Consider the following 20,340-nt stretch of genomic DNA (forward strand, 5'->3'; position numbering starts at 1 on the left):
CTCATGATCATTATGAACTGGCATGCCTTGTTACACCCGAGTCTCTCTGTACAGAACGTAATACATTGATACTGATCGACAACCACATATAAAAGACAGTGAAACTCAGCCACGATTTCCAAGCACAGTGTTTTATATTACTATTTGAAATCAAACTGATTATACGATCTCTTAATATAGAAGTGAAAGTTTTGTGAAATTTCAGCATCAAAACCTCAAAACTTGACACAAGCACGTCTTGTATGCTGCCGATCAACAGTACTCACGTGGATTTATATTACAAAGAACTGAATGAATTTAAAAATTTTGAGAGTTTACAGTGTTACCAAGTCAGCGAATTTGCATGTCTTATTATACTGAACTGTCAATTGGACATAAAAGAAAATGCATTGGATGAATTCGAAGATAGAGCCACTTATGAGAGTTTACAGTAAAAAGTCGTTGCAAAAGCACAATGTAAAATTGATTTTACGAGCAGGAAACGTACAATAATTACTAAAAATGTTCAACATTACATGTTATTTTTATAGCTCGCATTTCCTTGTGGTGCAGACGATAGCACTAGATCGACCGAAATGAGACGGAGAAGTATAAATCTCTGTTCATTTAACCGTCGCTGTGCATATCTGCGCACTGCGCGCGGGTCAACTGATGAGCCAACGGTGCGGGCCGACGCGGCGTGCTCGCAAAGTAGCTGCGCGAAGCTAACGTGAAAAGCGGATATATCAAACCTGAATTCTCAAAAGCTTTACAATTGTGTAATAATGAGGTCATGTGACCTACACGGGTACAAAGGTACGCACCGAGGAAGATATGGTACCACTGGGTTAAGCGATAGCGCACACAGTTCACAACAGCCCAGAATCTGCATGTACTTTGCAATTTCAAACTATTTAAATGGTAAAATGTTTTCTGATTTATCAGTTTGTACCGCGTGCAAACCTCATAATATACATACATACAGACAGACAGACTCACAAACAATATATATATTTTGTCTCATACATTTGTTCACTAGACCTGGTTTGGTGTACTGTCATCATTTTTCACACTATCAGTTGGAGTGCTACAATAACACTTTCAACTTTTGCAAGATCAAGATGCTCTACTAGCGAACACTTTTTAATGGCGCGGAATTTAACAACGCCATTCAAAGACGAATGTGCATCTGAAAATCACCTTACGATTTCTCTGCAGCCTAACCAAGGATGATGCTGCCGTTTCGTGGATAACGCTGATAACAGTCTTTTGGAAATGTGACAGGCCGGTCGAGATTGGCCGGTCGTCTACATTTAAGTTTCAAGAGCTTATATCTCTGCTAAATTTGGCACTCGTTTCACCACTTTACCTGAATCCGGTCGTTACGAAACATGAAAAAACTTTAGCAGATCAGAAATATTGTGGGTTAAGAGTTTGTTAAGCTCAATATTTTCCTCGGCCAACCGAATTATCAAGCGAGTGGTCAAGGTTCATAAAGGAGACAAAAATATGAGCAGTTTACTTATTTGATCTAACTAAATGTTTTAAATTTAAAAAACGTTTTTAATACTTCGAAGGGTTTATATTCGATTCCGGGTCTCCCATGAAATACAGTGCTTGTTAATTATGTGTATCTACTTTGGAAATATCAATAATTCTGTATAAACAAGCGTTCAATTCTTCATAGTGGAGCCGATGTCGGGGCATTAAAAAGGATGACCGAAAATAAAAATATATTTATGTACACCAAACGATCGAATTGATGAAACCTTCGTGAATTGCAGCCAGAATTCTTGATGTAGAGCTGTCTCCATAATCGTAAAAATGAGGCATTGACTAGATTCAGGGGCATTGTTCTCCGATGTCCCTACATTCCTCACTAGTAATACTACAGTGTATTTAGACACGCGGGAAAACAATTCCGCTTTTGCAATTGAGTTGCACGAACAGTGGTTTTGTAACCTATCTTCAGCTGTCACTAAACTGAAATATCCGATGGTATTTTCATATCACGACCTGCTGTTACGTCACATATGTTTCCTGGTTGTTTACTTGCACAGTTTAATCAAGGCATTTTCGTATCTCCTGATAGCCAGCCATTATGTAATCAGGATGGCTTCTGTAACCGCCATATTTTATCCGTGTTACAATTTACATGATTTAGACAATTTAGCCAAGACAACAAACCCCGCAACCCATACACGCCTCTTCTGCAACATTCCTCTGAACATAGTAAATCGAAATATTCAACTTTTGTACTCCAACCATTTTAATCTGTCACGGAGCATCATTGGTTTGCGCCCACTTAGCTTTCACAAACTACTTTCGGTCCGAAAGTCATATTGAATTAACTGAGTTTGTAGGCTTGCGTAACGTTTGATAGCGTTTTTCGGGTCGGGTTGACCTGTACTGTAAAATCCAGGGCCTGCATCTCAACACAATATTGGTATACTCCCTTGGGATGCCCCCTAGTTCAACCGTCACAAAGATGGTCACATTCCATTGCCCACGTGACCTAGAAACAATCCGGAAGTTTCGTATTACATCGGGGTTAAAGGTCAAGGGAACATACCGATCCGATAAGCGATCTTTTGCGTGGGAGTATAGTATTCTATGATGATTAGTTGAGCTCCGCTCCGGCAATCAACTGCTCTATGTCGGTTGAAAGATGAGCAGTTGTTTCTACCAGGCCATCAAAAGAACAAAAGTAGATGTGCCAGAACGCGCTCAAAGTAATTCTAGGTTAGCGTTTAGCGGAAAGCTCTTTTCAGACCACCATATCTAATATAGTCTGACAGTTGAACAGGTACCTCGCTGAATCGTACCCGCAGTGAACACGGTAACGCCGGACCCTTGCCCGTCAGCTCGAGATGATAACGGCTTCAAACACAAAGGCATGGGAGGATGCTGTCCGGAAACAAAATGCCTCGTCTCTGTCTCCCACGTCGTGAACCTTATCTTTCGACTATTCGGTCCCTGGTTTGATCGAGGAGAAAAGTCATGGGGGTTGCACGTTTTTAATTGAAAACTGTAATTTAAACTATCAGCTACACCGGTCACCACCGCCTCTTGCTTTGGAAGCCATGCACTGCGTAGTAAAGTTTATTTCGTAAACGTCTCTCCCAAACAGAGTGGGGAGGGGAATAAATTCCGTAAAATGAACAACGGATGACACTACAAAACAAATGTCTACCAACGCAGCAATCGATAAAACTATGAACTGAACGGAAAATCTGATTGTTAGACCACTTGAAAAACAATCCTCTGCAAGGTTATGTCGAAATGTTTGAAAATAATACTATTGTTCACAGTTTAACTAGTTTTGACGAACTTGTGTAGTCTTAGAGGGCGGAGATTTGGTGTCGCTTCGAACACCTCGGCCACCAAGATGAGCTGAGCTGAGCATGACTGTTTTCGTCATTAGATTTTTTTCGTGTTAGCGTATTGGTTGGAAGCTGTGGTGCATTTGCTCCAAAGTTTTCCCAAAGTTTTCAGACTGTGATAGAATTCATATCGATAGTGTCACCTTGCTTCCAAAACCTCCGGGCTCTACGCATGTTGCAAATTACTAACGTAAACACAGAGCCAGCCTGACCTTTGAACTCATATTATTACAGTAAATAGTGACTTCAAAGGCGATCGTACAGTTTAGGACAGTCCATTCATAAGACTGTGACGCAGCGTGAAGTGAATGGAAAAGTCACAGTTGGGCAACCAAATGCTGTGAATGGGGGCCACGCAAGTGTACAAGCCTGAACTCCACATCATCTTTGATAACTATGAATAGAAATCGGTGGCCAAGCGGCGAGCGACTAACTTCAGAAAGTGATCAATTTATAATTGACATGCGATTCTGTACCATGATTGGCTGCCGCTCCAACTACTTCTGATTGGTATGTGTAATTATCACCAAAGAGCCATGTAATTAGGGGTCACGTGCACACAACGATAGATACAAGCTACGCTGTCCAATGTACATAGTTGGTCGAGTACGGGTACAAGAGGACCTAACGTTGACTATGGTCACAGTCCCCGACCGGATAGCTTGCTGCTGACAGGGTGAAGGAACAGGCTTGCCACGGCTTGCTTACTTCAGGATGGCCTCTGCCTCAGGTTGTTACTGCCTTTATTTCCTTCTCTGTTATTACTATGAGAATGCCCCAGTTTTGCTAAGGTTGACCATTGCAGTTAGGTCCTTCAGTGTCCGACCCGCCCCCTCCCTCACACTTGCTTACAAATGTCTTGCTAATCGCCCAAACAATGCCGACCCAACAGAAATTTTGGTCATTTTAGGGAAAAACGGCGACTTAAGGAAGGAAAGAAGTGCGTTGACAACGTTGGTGGTGCGAGAATGACCATCAGGGCTGGATGTCCTGTGGCGAACTCTGCCCACAGTTGGAAGCTAGGATAGCCAGGGCGGATGTGGGGCATTCCAAATGGATGTCCAAATTAATGGATTATTTGTTGGAGGTGGACTAAATCTCAGGCATTGTTTGATAATGAACATCGTGGGCAGTGGAGAGAAGGGGTGGTCAATCACCAAGTTGGCCTGTACTTGTTTTTCATCGCACGCGAATGATGGCGTAGTATTGTCGTACAGGCCTGCCTATCTTGGGCCCACATACTGCATAGCTAGATCTGGATGACATATACACAGATGTAACGTCCAGGCCACCCTGTCCACGTGAACGGTGGACTAGTCCTCTGAGTCCGGCGAGCGTACATTTAGTCAGTGGACCCAAGACACGGCGAACGTCACACTGAAGTGCGAGAGACCCGCCCTAGGCACCGGGAGTTACACCGACTTGACTAGCTGAACTCCACTCAGGCCGTGTGTCCGTTCTCAATGTCGTATGGTTGGTATATAGTACAGTGTACCGACCTTGACGTGTCTTTAACATTGGTCTTTAATCGCTAAACAAACCGTTGAACTCACGCTACTCAATATACCAACGGTATCACCGGGGTGTTCCCGGCCCCGTTTTAAAAGCTTGTCTTCAGTTAAGATAATGACATCGTTAAAAATTATGCTACTTAGGGAAGGGTAGTGTTAAGTAATTGGTCCAGCGAGCGAGCGGTACCTCATGACTCTCTCAGTGCTTCATATAGTGGTAACACGCTGGATCATACACATTGAAGCTAGAAGGAAAACAAGCGTGTAGTTCTGTCAGGTCTATTTGACCTTCACGTTGTCTTGACAAATGCAGAATTGTAACGGCGTGCTTGGTACTGATATAACCGTAATTAGACATTGACTATGGACCCTTTGCAGTTTCGAAATTTGATACAGTTATGTGTTCGCAACAACTTGTTCGTCTTGCTAGGAAGGGCCACTGAAACACACACATCCATGTAAACCATGTGAGCTCCATTGCCGCATTGCACACTGACCGTCTTCGTTACAGCCGAACACTGAATTTTTCAGCTCTTTTATGGCTCTTGAATGCCCATGTTTACTGCTGCGGGTTCAGAAGATTCTTGACTTTGATCTTGATCGTTAATATTTCCTCCCAACAGATGGAGCAGAGGCAGAAACAACGGGTGAAGAAAAGAAAGGCGAGACCGAGATGACGAAAGGGAGGGGAAAATGCAAGTGGTTCAACGTAGCCAAAGGTTATGGCTTCATAACAGTAGAAGACGGAACTAAGGATATATTTGTACACCAAGTAAGAATTCAAACCCTTTTTCGGGTGTAAGAATTTTTCTAAACCTTTCCTTGGATTTGCAACGGAAGCAACAAAGGGGTATCAGGGTGAGATAGCAGAAAACGCGCCAAAAGTCACGTTGCATCGGTACATAAGACGAATATTTAAGATGGTGGGTGCAGCACTCAGTGAAATTCAGTGTGTACAGGGGCCGCGCGAAATTACAGAGCTCTCATGAAATGCCCCAAAACTCACCCGAAATTGTTCCACTTCACGAATTTCAGCCTGAAATGGTTTTAATTTGTTTATATGATCAACAATAGCTGATGTCTGTGCCGGGAAATGCGCCAAAGAATACTGCAGAGGCGGAAAGAACGCAAATATGGTAAACACTGGTGTGATACTTGCGCAAGTGTGGTTGCTGGCAATTTGCCTATCTTCCTACTCCTTTTTAGCGCGCTATCTGATTCAAGTAGGGTGTTGCTTTCCAGTTTCTCTTTAGATGGATGCCTGTTTGTCATACAAAATTTTAAAATAAGGCAAATAGCGCTCCGACGAGAGTGCAAGTCGTCGCCTTGTGGCCCACACCTCAAGTCGACCGACTGAAATATATGGTGAAACAGCACGGCAGTTATTCATTAAGAACTGGTCGAGGTTTATATCAGCGAATTGCTCATCCCCCATACGATTGTGAAACAGCTGTTAAAGCCTAACAATTGGGTTTAAGAACCTGGGAATTTTTATGTAGGCATGAAATGTCGCATTGGTACATACATATTGGCACATTTTCAAGTAGCCGACTGCTTTGTTAAGTTTTCCTGTGGAGCTCGGCCACTAGCACCGGGGATTACGTGAAGCTATTGACATGCAAACCTGAGGACCAAAGCAACATTGAACCTTACGACACAATGTTATGACATGGCGAAAACACATTGTTTTAAACTCCTCCTCCCGTGGTGCGGAAAGACCATGCGTTTTTTCGAGCACAGAAGCCGTGTTCTGATGGCCGCCTTAAAGCTTCCCACACGCTAGATTTGCAAGGTTAAGTTTTAAATGTCGGAGCATTTACGGCGGAAAAAGCAATAAGCGTACTGGACAATTTCTGAAAACAACACCACGAAAACACCATGAAATGTTGCCTGCTTTACTCCAGAATTGTTAGCTCACCATTCGTCATGAAATGGTGTTCTTCGGCAGTTCCACTTCAAGAAGGAAAGAAAATCGATTCCCTTGCAACGATTGTAAAATCGTAGGGAAAAAGCCCGGTGCGTGGTGTCGAGGTGGTGTTTTTGAAAATCTACCATTAATCGGTTTTAGTTTACTTGTTATTGATGACAAAAACAATGAATAAACTCAAAATATATATGGACTGTGTCGTAGTTTATCCGTTCATCATTATGCGTTTACTTGAAATGGTGTTTGTGTCATAATTTTCGCTTCAAAGAGAGATAATATGTGCATTTCTAATATGTGCGTTTCCAAGATTTGCGTAAAACAGCGCGGATTTTTTTGTCGAAGGGTGATCAAATGACCCCTACTACAAATGCAACACACACCGCACTAGTTGAACTTAGCAAAACGCGGTCTCTTGCAATAGTGCTGGTGTCACTTGGATTTGTCTTAACTTGTCAAAATTTGAACCAATGTCAAGAGTAATAGACACTTCGGCATTATACCAACACAACTACTTCACCATGACTTCATTGTCAAAAGTATACTCCTAACTTGCTTTTGTTTGCTACTGTCCTACAATTCTGGCGTTGGGTTGATAGATGATCTATTTTTGCATCAAGTGGGTCGGAGATAAGGCAGTAGGGGCTGTTGTTCGACCCACATTGCCCTTTGCTAACAGAGGCAGCTAGCTCAAGAAGACGGCAAGTTCCGCGTCGGTTTTTTTCGTATTTTTTCCGAAGCTGGAAACTAGGGGCTCAATCGCTCGAGTCAGTGCACTGCATAACTTTTTAAGCGGGTGTACAGTTAAAATGAGCCATGCACTCAGTGTTTGCGTGTGGTAGCCAAGCTATTCACTGTTAAAAATATGCAAACTACATTTAGTTGAAATCTCGTTGTTGGATATGCAAATAAGTTGTAATTAGTTTGGCAGGGATAGTAAGCAGTTTCTTTTGTTCTATTCATTTGATCAGCCCGCTTTAAAACACAAGATTTGCCTGGCAAGCGACGGAGCACACCTATCAGCGCAACCTGTGCTGCCTATCAACACCAACCATCTCGTTCCCGGCTATGCCGACCTGCCAGCCATATCCGCTGCTCTTCTTTTTTTTGCAACCAGCATTTTGATGTCGGTCGGTCAGCAGGTTTCTGATTTGTTGCTGATGCAAATTCACTTGTAGTTGTTCAAAATATATAACCGTTGAATTAGTGTATTCAACAGACTCAGCCATAGGTCTGACCAAAACACAGATGCCGACTCCCCCACACACACAGTAAGGCAGCTGCACCCGCTCTCCTTTTCCTTCTATCATATGTGCTACCTCGGCTAAATGTTATATTGTACAATTATAGATACTTAACGAAACTGTCGCATATAACTTGGAAACAAAGCAAAATGGAAAATCTTTTGATTTGCATCTGGAGAGCAATTTATCCATGGAATAGAAAAACGAAGGAGTGGGTGTTGTTTCGGTTAGTCGATGCACCGTGAATCGCTTAGATGGCCGCTTTTAAAAACCGTAACATTTGAATTGCTTCCGTGGAATATTGCATGTATTTAAAGTGTCCTTTTAAGAAATCTGTTGCACGACTGCAGTGACTTCAGAACTTTTTAAAATTCGGCACAAATGGTCTTTAAAAAACAAAGCCGTGCACGAGTTGCCCCTGAGTTTCAGCATGGCCAATCAATGGCCAGCACCCGCAACACCAGAGAGAGACTTTCATTGTTCGCAGTTTGGATCAATCGTGCTGGGCACACACCGTTGTCAGTGAAGTCAGACAGCCAGCCACGTTTAATGTGACAGTGCGCCGTGTCCAATATATGTGAGACGACGCCGAGTCTTCCCCTCCGTGTGTTTATGATTGTTGTAATGGTCGCCTAGCTGTTTATCGAACCTTTGAAGAGCGTGTTAGGAGCATGCTTCTGACATTATTCGATTTTAAATGGGCATAAAATAGACCTAAGTAAATGCCCACCCATGGTAACACTTCCAACTATGCTGGAACTTCTCAAAAACTTAATAGTTTTCACGAATCTGATATTGATTAGTTCTTTCAAACTCCAGTCACAAGTCAGGGAACCGTTAACAAAAGCGATAATCCGCCAAATTAAATGTTACTGGCAAAATGATACAATTGTTGCTTAAATATTTGTTTCTGTTTATTTTACCGTTATATTTACTTATTGGAGTTCTGTGACTGATAGTCGTAATACTACTTATTGATACCGATAATCACAGTTACCTGCATCTTGTTTTCCGACTTATCAACAAAACATTGTAAGGTCAGGGCTGTAGAATTATCATGGCTATGAAAACATAGAACTGTGACGTACAAGAGGGAACTGGACAGACTCTATGCGACACATATACTGCGTCTGGTTTTCGACCCTTCATAGCGGCATTGATGATATCAGTTAAGTTCGACGAATGAAGAAATTGCCGACTAGATATTTATGTCTGTTTTGCTGGTTAAGCTCCCTGGAAAACTCCGAATTACTTAGTGCGTTGTGTGTGTGTCAACAGGACTTGTCAAAGTGTTGATAACTTCCCCACGGCTAGGATGGAACACTTGTAAAACTTCTGTTTCATGCGAAAAATGGGAAAACCTTATCAAATTTACATGTTATCTTTTGGTGTGCGATTTCGAGTGTTGATTTCTCCTGTATTTTCCTCGTATTGTCAAATAAACTGACAAAATAGGTACTGCATGATGTGCAAAAGCGTTCACGACGATTATTTTACTACGGTTTGCTTTTAAAAAATGAAAAAATTACAGGTTTAGAAACTAGTACGTTGAAAGGGAAACAGTTTTCGATCGAAAATTTGGGAGATTTGGGAACAAATGTCAGATTTTCGTATGAGGATGAAAGTGTGAGTATTGCAACTTGTCATATGTAGCATTGTTCGCCAGCCTGTTTAGTGGAAATGTTGGTGATACATATTTGCGCCACATAAACTGACAATTCTCGTCGATTCTGATCATAAATGACTGGAAAAGACCATCCTTGCATAAATTTGTTGTCATAATATCGCTTCATTCTTCAGTGTTTACGCCAAGGCTCGCGAACAATCAACCTCTAAACTAGTAACACAGTGTGTCACATTATGAACTTGAATAGCGTTCATTCAGTCAAGGTTACTCTTGACTGGAGGGTGTAACAGCGGCCACTACCGGTTTTTCCAGTCTCGTTTCCGTCTTACACTGGCAGATTTTCAAAAGCAATGAAGTCAACCAGGGATTCGCTTTGGAAATCCGAACAGTGCGTATACAGAACTAAATGATTGTCCCATTCGAGCAAACCCCACTGCGATAAGATATACGACTGCGTTGTATCGCGCGAACAGTTATCAGTGATTGCATTCGCTAAGATTCTGACCAATTCAGTCCTTATCCTATGAAAAGAACCAGCTCATTCTCAGTAATTCCTCGCCAATGGTTGTCTATGTTCACAAATTTCTAAACCCCAAATCTTTCCGTTTGGCAACACGTTCACACTTGAATCGGAATGTACAAAGCGTACACGTTGCACGCAATGCAACACACAAGAAGTAGCTTCGCTCTATGGGTAATGCCGTATCCAATAAGCATCATTTCAAATAACAATAGAAATAAATAGTTTCCAAATTACCCTGTTCGTTTTATAGCAAAACAGATTATTTCTCAGTTATTTAGTACAAGTCCACGCCTGCCACGATATACCTTCAAAACGCTAGAGAGACCCTTGACAGTTCGCCTTCGTTTCATTTGGGTTGAACAAGCACCCCGTTCTGTAATGTCCATCTTCACCTGAAGTGCTTGAAGAATAATTCGATTTCTCAAGCGTTGAAAATGTAGAAGGCATTTTCCAACCTCCCGCTCTACCGTGTTGAGATTGATCTCCCAATTCGTGGAATGAAAGCAGGGAGATTTTCGAAATAGAATTTCTACGGTTGAAAATATATCGAAAAATCCGTGTGAAGTGTAAACCTTTCAACGGATTACAAGTTGACGTTTTAGGTTACGCCGTTGAACCTTAATAAACCGATCTCTCGCAGTCATATACAGATATTAGCGCACGGGAATTTTATCGGAAACCGAGTTAGACGACGATTCTGCAGTAACGAAGCTCTGCAATCATGACACCGAATGCCTTCGATATGTCCTTATTGGGGTAATTAAGTTGCATCTTCCGCCTGAAATGTTTGAAACAATGTCATCTTTTCATCATTACTTATGAAAATACCCTTTGTTTCGCCTGTTTCGCCGAATAAACCAAGAAACATCGACAGAAGACACAGGGAGACACGAAAACGTCTCCAGCGCGTTTCCGTTTTGCGCCTGATTATCCGACTTGTACTCAGCGATAAGCTCGGCTTTAGTTTGCGTTTTCCCGCTCGCAGGTGATTCAAACGACTGAATCAAAATTGTAAGAAATCTAACGCTTCTTTCGAGGACTATTGTTACACAGTCGGGGGTTTTATGGATGTAGTTATGCGAACATCCCCGGTAAAATGTGTCCACAATGTAACTAGAATACGATATCCTCAAATACACGCACAATTCACTTTATTTTAATTGAACAATCACACTATTCAAGTTACATAATTTAAATGAGCGCAAATGAGGTCAAGTGAAGAATGAGAAGCCGATAGATTTCAAAATGGCATCATGGAGTAACCATTCAACGCGCTGTCGTTACACGATCTGACATACCCCAAGACAAAGCCCTAACAACTGCTCAGAAAGGCTTCTACCAAGTCCAATGTCAGATATTCGCTCATCATATCCCAGCAGCGTAAATTTAATTCGTAGTTTTAAAAAACCTGCAGTTTAATGCCGTTTGTTTTTCGTGACCGAATTATCTCGAATTCTAGTTTACGCGACATTTTCTCAACTTCAGGTTGGATACTAGCGAGCGGAAGAGCAGACGACATTCCCCGCATCGTATAAAACCTTTCACTTTGCGCTCCATAACTACATTATCTGTTTACGTATTTCTGCAAACTAGGTTTGGCAAGTAGTGAATCATTTGTTGATGTAAGATAACCAAACATTGTATGATTCACTTTCAGTTTTTGGCATTATAGTCTCTTTTGACAGCCGTCGGTTTTCTCTGAGTCCCCGGTCCAGAACTAAACCGCGTGGTATTCGCTTGGCAGAGGTGTATGCATTTGAAAAGAGCGTGATTTTGCCGGCAACAACATAACGGAACCACCGCTGGGTCTTTCAACGAGGCAAGCTGAACAAGCTTACAGCTAATGAACACATGAGTTTCATCGACAACAACGATAGCGCCAGAAATCCCGCCATCAGCAGGAGAAAGCTGTCCAACTTGTCCCCGACTCCACTTTTCCTTACGACACGCTCAGAATCCACAACGGAAAAAGCAACCTATAGTTTGCAGATAAAACGTTGTGTTGTGACGAACCTATAGCAGTTCCAAAAATGTTGAACGAATTACAACACGGGTATTGCTTGTTGTTTCACCCCTAACCACTCACCGTTGAAAACGACGTATTTTCCTAGGTAGGAAATAAAAAAAGCGATGCCTACTGAAAACGTGTTCAGCTGCCGACATATTCACTTTGGTGGTCGACGGGCGGGGGTTGATGACCAGAATTCCATTCTGTGATAGACAAAGATCTTTTTCACATTGATAATATAAACGATAAAACCTCAATTTCAGCACAAATCTGTATTATTTGTTGCAAAATAGGCAGTTTACTTTGGCAAGAGATTGATTCGGGCTTGAAGCACTCGGAATTGAATCGACATTGACAAGGGTGACGTCGATGGCCTTGATCAAGCTCGATAACGGAAAACACTGTACGATACTTCCATGTGAATGTGTCATTCAGAATAAAAACCATAGGTGACATTGAGTGAGGTGAAATGGTACTGAATTACTGAATTTGACCGAGACGGTATTTGTGATCGTGAACAAAGTCTGCAAAGACAATTCATAATGTCAGTTTCTCTGATCAAGACGGTGCAAGGTATTAAACAGTTTTTACACCATCTTCCAGAAGTAACTAAGTATATGTATGACATTAAAATACTATCAAAATAGCGTGAATATTTGTAACATTCTCACACGTGTAAAGTGGTTCCGATATCCTTTCTCAAACTGCTTGAAGAGCAGGTTGGACTAGTAGGAGCGGCCCGACGTAGGGTAGAAGTTCCCAGGTGATGAGTCATGTCAACTATTCTCCGACATTCGGTTATTATTTGGTGATGGTGTAAGTTTTTAAGTGAGTCTTATGACATCAGCTTCTGCAAAGTCAGTGCATTTCGTATGAAATCCTCCCAAGCAAATATACAACAGGAAACAATTTTTAGGGATAGAACTTATCAAAGTCTTCCTAAAAAGATGCCGACTCAATATCTGCCGGCGGTATGTTTTCTCTCTCCATCTTATCAGTGATATCAAGAATCGGCATTTGCAAATATCGATCTTGCTGTTTAAACATTGTATGTGACATTTTCATGCTGTCTGCCGACGTAATATTGCAAAAATAGTGCCAATAATATGAGGTATGGAGAAAGCCCGATCCGAAGAACATATCGGAAGATTTACTCAAATGTCGGGTTTCGATTTGACAGAATCTGGGACAATGATGTTATCATGTTTATACATTTAAGGCGGGAGTTTATTATAAATTTGCTAACGATAACTCAAAAATTACCAAAACGTAAACAGTTGATATTTAAAAAAAATGTCTTTCCAGGGATTGACTCAGAAAAATGAAAGTGCCTAGCTCAAAACAAGTGTTTAAATGACTCTTAGATCTTCGCATGACAATAATGATAATTTTACAACGATTTAAACATGTCCATGATAATTTTTATTGCCAGAGTAGTTCAAAAAGACATGCTATAAAGAAAGTCGGAAATCACAACACGCGTACGTGAAAATTAAATTTACAATATAATAATTCCGAGGGCCGAGCAGAATTTATATAAAACGCACGCCCTTTCTTTTTTAAGGTTTTCTTTCCTTCCACAAACGAAAATTGCGACATTAGTGACTTTTTGCAAGACATATTTCCGATGAATTGTGCCACACTCCTTTTCTAAATCGATCGGGCCGACTGAATATTCACTGCACCTTTCCTAAAACTGGAATAAAGAGACTATTATTTGTTCTATATAGGTTTTCCTGTGGCACAGGAAAAAATGATGGAAAAGGAGGAAAAACTCACTCCAGTTGCTTCCAATTGCTTCCCTTTCCTTGGAAACAATTAAAAGACACAATGGAAAGTGAAAAGAGATATATTGGTCAGACGTGTTTACAACATGTTTGATAAATGACTGCTGCCATAGGATATTCCTACCTGAATGAGGTTTCGATATCCATGTCGACATATACCATGGCTTTACACCACAATACTCAACCATCATTAAATAATTTCTCCCATTTTTATTGATAAGAACGTAGCCTAACGTTCCGATATATAATTGCTGTAATTTCCTGACACGTACTGCCCAAGTTTGACACAAAAAGCGGCAAACTCAAAGAGAGGCAGCCACTTTTGTCAGCCCACAGGTGATGCGCCTGTCAACTGCCCACCGTGTCTGTTCGTCGGAACCGAAAGCACAATAGACGGCAAGCACGCATCACACCGTTTATTGGTTCAGTTTGGATATGTTCAAATTGTCCAAGCTTTCGTATCTACCGAACTTGAAAATCCAAATTTATGTTTCTTCTTGGGCAACTCTTCCGAAAACTGAGCGTACGTGGTAAAGGCGCCCTTTGTTACCGAGGAGATTTGTATCAGTTTTGACTTGGTTTGCACGTGGCGATTTTCAAATGGATTCTAGGGATTTTAATTCGCTATTATCTCTGGGCAGTCTGTGATATGAATGGACACAGCCCCGTCAGCCCACTCACAGCCTTTCACGGTCGACATTACCATCCTAGTGGGTGGAAAACACGTCAACAGTTGCGACTTGTGGTGATGGAAATCGGTAGCTCATAAAATAAGAGCATGGTCAGGCGACAAAAAGGCCCATGACAACGAAAGCGAGGACATCTCTGCAACAGTGATGTACTGTCAAGAGCACATCTTACGTGTATAAGCTTATGTCGTCGTTCTTGTCAATGGCACATGCGAGTAAGTGCCCGATAGAGTATTGTGTAGGGTCTATACAAGTCACAAAGATTATTGTTCAATTTGGAATAAATCAGTTAGTGTCAATAGACGCATTGTTAGTAGCCTTAACGTAGGAGGTTACGGTAAGACAAGTGGCATATGTCACATACGTCGATATCGTCATGTAGACCGTTCAGTTCATTCAATGCTCGCACGGATCGAAAATCCTTCCCTCTTACATACGGAGAAAACGCTGGAAATCCAAATCGAAAGACAAAAATACGAAAACGCGTTTTTATAAAGCAAATTTCCGAGTCTCATAGCGAAAAGAATAGTTTTAAGGCATTATCTAATGCGATTTACAGTGAGATACACTTCAGTCCTTTATCTCATATTTTGGAGAGTAACTGCATTATTTTACATCATCCCGACTAACGGAACCGTCACTTACAAATCTGTAGCATGATAAACTCAAGGTAAATAGCTCTACTCAACACAGGAGTATACATTTGCGAGGTAATGTATGCTAGTTTATTTTCCATCAAATAAACTAATAAGGTGTGTTTGTAATCTAGAGCGTTTTACTTGCAGAGGACAGAAAACACGGTGTTTCCAGATGCACTTAAAATGTGTAAACATGAATACGGCACGAATTCTGATACAAGCCAGGGTATAGACCGTTTATTGTCAACAAAACACACTCCTTTTCCTTTTTTTGCACGATCTAAAATGAATGGGCGAAACTTTAAGTGAACAAAAATGGGAAGGTAAGTGTTATCTCCCGATAAGTCGAGACAAGATCTCATTTTGCCAGTTGCGAAATTACCAAATACTGGATAAAAGTTCGCTGGTGTAAATGTCCAGGAAAAGTTAGGGAGGTTCTTGGATGGTAATGCGAAGTCTAATCTTAATTAAGCAGTGAATTAAAAGTTTGAAAATTCATGTACACGTGACTGAGGAACTAAAATGTCGGTAATATGTACGCGTAACCAGTCCACAAAGCATATATGGGAGATCGTTCGGTCGAAGGTTTACGCTTCGCGTTACGATTCCCCTCAGCGCCCCAGATCTTTCTAGATATTAGCATAAAATATCGCAGGACATTTGATTCACAGCACATATCTGTAGGTTTGTTGGCATCTGGTGACGGCATCGCAATTTCTGCTCTCGCATTAGCCCGTGTTGCTATGATCTATATTTAGCCGGTGAATTTTGCTGGAGACGCGATGTCAAGGTCAGTACTCGCTCGCTTTAATGACCGAGCAAGGCAAACAGTGAAATCCGTGCAAACATGGCGCAGAGGTCAAATTTAAGGTCATGGGAACAATAGTAACATAATACATGGCCATCTTGAAATCATTGAAGTTCAAATCAGATACCCTTTATATATGTACTCCGTCCAACTCAATATTTGGTTTAAACACAATCGCCCTGTTGCTCTTTGGAGCGTCCACTGTGAACACTTCATTATAGGCCACTAAATCGAGCATACATCCACAGTGATTATTTTTACTTTGACGAATTAGTCAATTTACAGGTAAGAAGAGTAAATTCGGACATTCTTCTGGTCGAGTGATTCTCTAAGATAATTGTTTACCGTAGTTTATACCCGGGTTCACATAAATGACCCATATTTCAATCTTGATTGTAAAATTATTTGCACAAGAGTTGACCGGTCGTAAGGGTCAAACCTTTTTGTCGCCTCTGTGACTGTGAATGCTGCAACACGAAACAAAGTAAAACAAAAATAGCGTCACTGCATTTTTATAGTTGCAATAATTCTAGCTCACATGGCCATGTATGCCGGCTATTGTTGATTTACTTAAAACTATTTGTTAGACTTTGTTTCTTACTTTCACTTAGAGATAGGCACTTAGAGTTGCATTTATCGTGTGCATAGCTCCATGTATAAGTAAAAGGCTGCAACAAAGCCTGTGTTATTTCAACCAAAGGTGTGAAGACAGTTATTCATGCTGACTTTCTTGAGTAAAGGATTCGTGTGATAAACACATAGGCCCCGGGAAATTGAGGAAACAGTAGCTATGTTCATAATTGATCAAACATGAAGTATCGGCCTCCTTCGCAATTCAAACTTATAACAAATTTTATCTGATAGCCAATACTTCTCTCAGACCTCTGAATTGACTCTAAGTGAACTTGAACCCACTCTATTCATAGTTTACCAAACAATATTAAAATTGACACTCATGGAGTGCAAATAAGGCACTTACATCTGAAAGAGAAAACTGATAATTTCAGTTTTGTTTGACTAAACTTTACTTAAGCATTTCAACACTTTCTTATAAAGGCTTGATTGATCACTGGGAATGAATGGTCAAGGTTGAATAACCCGATCAGATCATGTTTCCGAGACACATTTCAACCCATCCTTCTCGATAAATTCTTTCAATTTGTGGAATAAGTTAACTTAGCATATACTCAATGACCTAAATAAAAAATTACAGAAACTGGTTAGAGAAATTGGCCTGCATCTTGACAATTTCATAGGTTTATTTGCAGACCATTATTTATAGCTGTACTGTGAAAGTGAAATTGCATGGGTGTTGATGTTTATATATGGAAAGTAAACAATTCAGTCTTGTACTGCCTATCGACAAAGCGTTGAAAGATTGTGTCACAACCACTTCAGATTATCATGTCATGTAGGGGAATCTCTGACAAAGTGTGTTGACCCTCAAGGCTTTCCATCTCCGCTATTGTCCTGTCTTCTTTTGAAATATGTATGGGAAATTGTCTACTGACTGTGGTAAATCAGTTTGCAAGCAGGAAAAAACCCCTATGAAAGATGATAAAATGTACACAGGATGCTAAGCAGCTTTTGTTTTGATTGCAATCTTAGTGTCCCACTTTCTCTAAAGTAGCTTTGAGTAGGTCAATGCGAATACTTAATGCATCACACAAATACTTGATGCACCGTGTGTAGGGAAACTTTCTTTGTTGGGTCGTTTTCTGGCTGAGGGTGGAAGTTCATATGTCGGCAGAATTAGAATCTATACATGGTTCATTCAAATATATATAAACCTTGGATCCTTGACCCAATGTAACTCTATCTGCAGTAAGACAGCTATGTACTAGCCCAGAAACTGCTCAACCAATGGTGACCACACTAGTAAACCTTGGACAATTAATATGTTTGAAAAATGCCACAAGTGACATTACAAAACTTTAAAACATAGCTGACAGTGTCTGAAATATTTTTTGTTTGACAAACTTCCCTAAGAAAATATTTTATATAAGTGTCACCAGTGATCCAGGTCAACAGACCACATTTTTGAAAGCTATACATCTGTTATAAACATAATTATGGTAATTATTCTAATTTGAATACCTAATAGATTATGTAATTATGTGTGTGTAACATCGTCCATTTCCAAATATTACGCGATAGAGAGTTGAAATTGGTCCATTAGTAAACTGTAGATTTACTAGCAGTACTTGAGTGTGTGTGAGGCCAGATGTCATGGATACGACTGAAACAAATACCTTCTTCAACATTCACATCCATACGAGACAAGTTAGTAAGTGTGCCATAGTTACAAAAATTGTATTACAGCATAGCTGCCAGTCAGCGGCCATTTCTGGGTGGTCCTTTGCTAATTCTTCGGGTTGTGTTCTCATCAAATTAATTAAGGTCTATGGTGTCAGTTGTCATGGTAATGATATTTTAGTCGCTGATGAAAATATCTAATTAGCACAATTATATTTATCTCATTAAAGTTCAGTGTTCTTCAGCCGGAGAAGCAAGCTGTCAATTCTCACTCCTCTGTTTTGATTTATTATCAAAGCTGCAAAACATTCTTACTGAAATATAAAATGCAGCTTTGATGGCTGTGATCAGTAAATTGCAGAAAGATTTCTTTTCTTTCTGAACATTTTGAAATGTTGTGTTCTTGATGTTTTTTAAGAAGTGCAAAAATTCAATGTACTTTCAATGAGCATTCAGGATCATTGATGACACATTTGCTTCATGGTTTCTTTCTTTTGTGCTCACGTGGCCTATGGCTGTGTATTTGGTTACCATGACAACCAATACAGCAGTGACCTGTCAAATACTGTTACACTAAACCAACAGAAGTGCTTCAGTAGAGGAAAGCAATTTCCTTGCAGAGCTGTCAGGGTGCCAACCGAAGAAAAACTGAATTTTGAATGTCAGATTTGTATAGAACTCTAGTGTAACAGACTGTGTTTGCTTGACATAAAAAAATTCTCATTTAGGTTCAAATTCTGCCTGGCATCTGAGGTCTCCACACATGATAGCTATGTGCCATTGACCTCTGTGGCATTTTTGCATGTTGCCAACCAAATCCATGAGTCAGTTCTATTTTCTGCACATGTTGATCCGCTTTTAGATATCAGATTCCGCTGCAACAGAATTTCTCTCAGAGGCGGTTTCACTAAGGTCAGCAATCTCTCAAGGTCTTGCAATAAGCTGTATATCTAACATAGATGTAAGGCGTTGCACCCACTCTTTTCACAATATATAGCATCACCTCAGCATCAGGTGTACCATAATGCATGTATCATGTTCCTTTGTGGAGTTTGCTAATTTTTGTCATATACATATATTTTGATTTTCATTGGGCTGGTAATGGATGTTTGATGGTGGACTAATGATTTGGTATGTCAGCTATTGCGTATCAAAGCAAAACTGCTCTTGGTCTAATAGAAGGATTCAAATTACAAATGAGGCCTACATCTAGAAGCCTAGAGCTATTGGAAAGAAAAACATGTCAATGTCAATGTCAGTATCAATGTATGAACCAGGCACATTGGATAATAAAGACACTGATCATTTGAGACAAACCTGAAAAACTTGTGAAATACGGAATGTACTTTGTATCAAGTCGATGCTTTGAAAATAATTTAGCATTGACCCTTTAAGAGAAGTGCAATATACATGGATGTTATGATAAATTTTACAGACCATCAAAGTCATCGAAATTTCCTTATTGTTGAATGAGGTAACCCATTATGTTTGTTACACATTCTGGATCCAAGCTAGTGGATGTGTAGCACTTCTGATATTTATACCACTGAAAAATGTTTTGTATGTAAAATTCTTATATTTCAATCTAGTGTAATGGAAATCAAGTGACCTTGGTTGGAAATTTGCTAATGTATCCTACTGTGGGTTATATCCACTGACCACCTGCTCTGCTTTAGACCTTCAGATTAAATATTAATGATATTCATATCGCATGCATCATTCATTTCATCTTAAAGCTTTACAGTGCACATTGTGTTATAGAAAAATAATCAGTGTCTCACCGAAAGACCAGACACAATCACTCTTACTGTCAAAAACACATGACCTTGGATTTGCATGGTCTGGTTCTTTTCAAAATAATGGAATATAAGTGATTTTGTTGAGTTCCACTGTTGCATGTGCAGTAACTCCAGACGAATCTGTTATCTTGTGGATCAAAGAACCCATAACCTTGATTTTATAT

At 40.4% G+C, this 20,340-nt stretch overlaps 1 protein-coding gene across 6 annotated transcripts in view; it reads left to right on the forward strand.

Moving 5' to 3' along the window:
- LOC139142777 (protein lin-28 homolog) overlaps positions 1 to 20,340 on the forward strand; it is a 63,302-nt gene that overhangs the window by 18,760 nt on the left and 24,202 nt on the right. For 2 of the 6 annotated variants that reach the window (XM_070712900.1, XM_070712893.1), the window contains exon 2: positions 5,497 to 5,645. In XM_070712900.1, the coding sequence (XP_070569001.1) occupies positions 5,547 to 5,645 (99 nt within the window). In that variant the 5' untranslated portion in view covers positions 5,497 to 5,546. Of the gene's footprint in view, positions 1 to 3,639; positions 4,093 to 4,537; positions 4,836 to 5,079; positions 5,206 to 5,496; positions 5,646 to 20,340 lie in introns of those variants that run through there. The other 4 variants (XM_070712897.1, XM_070712899.1, XM_070712898.1 and 1 more) reach the window with 4 other exon arrangements.

The sequence above is a fragment of the Ptychodera flava genome, chromosome 10, assembly GCF_041260155.1.
Source record: "Ptychodera flava strain L36383 chromosome 10, AS_Pfla_20210202, whole genome shotgun sequence".
Classification (NCBI taxonomy): Eukaryota; Metazoa; Hemichordata; class Enteropneusta; family Ptychoderidae; genus Ptychodera; species Ptychodera flava.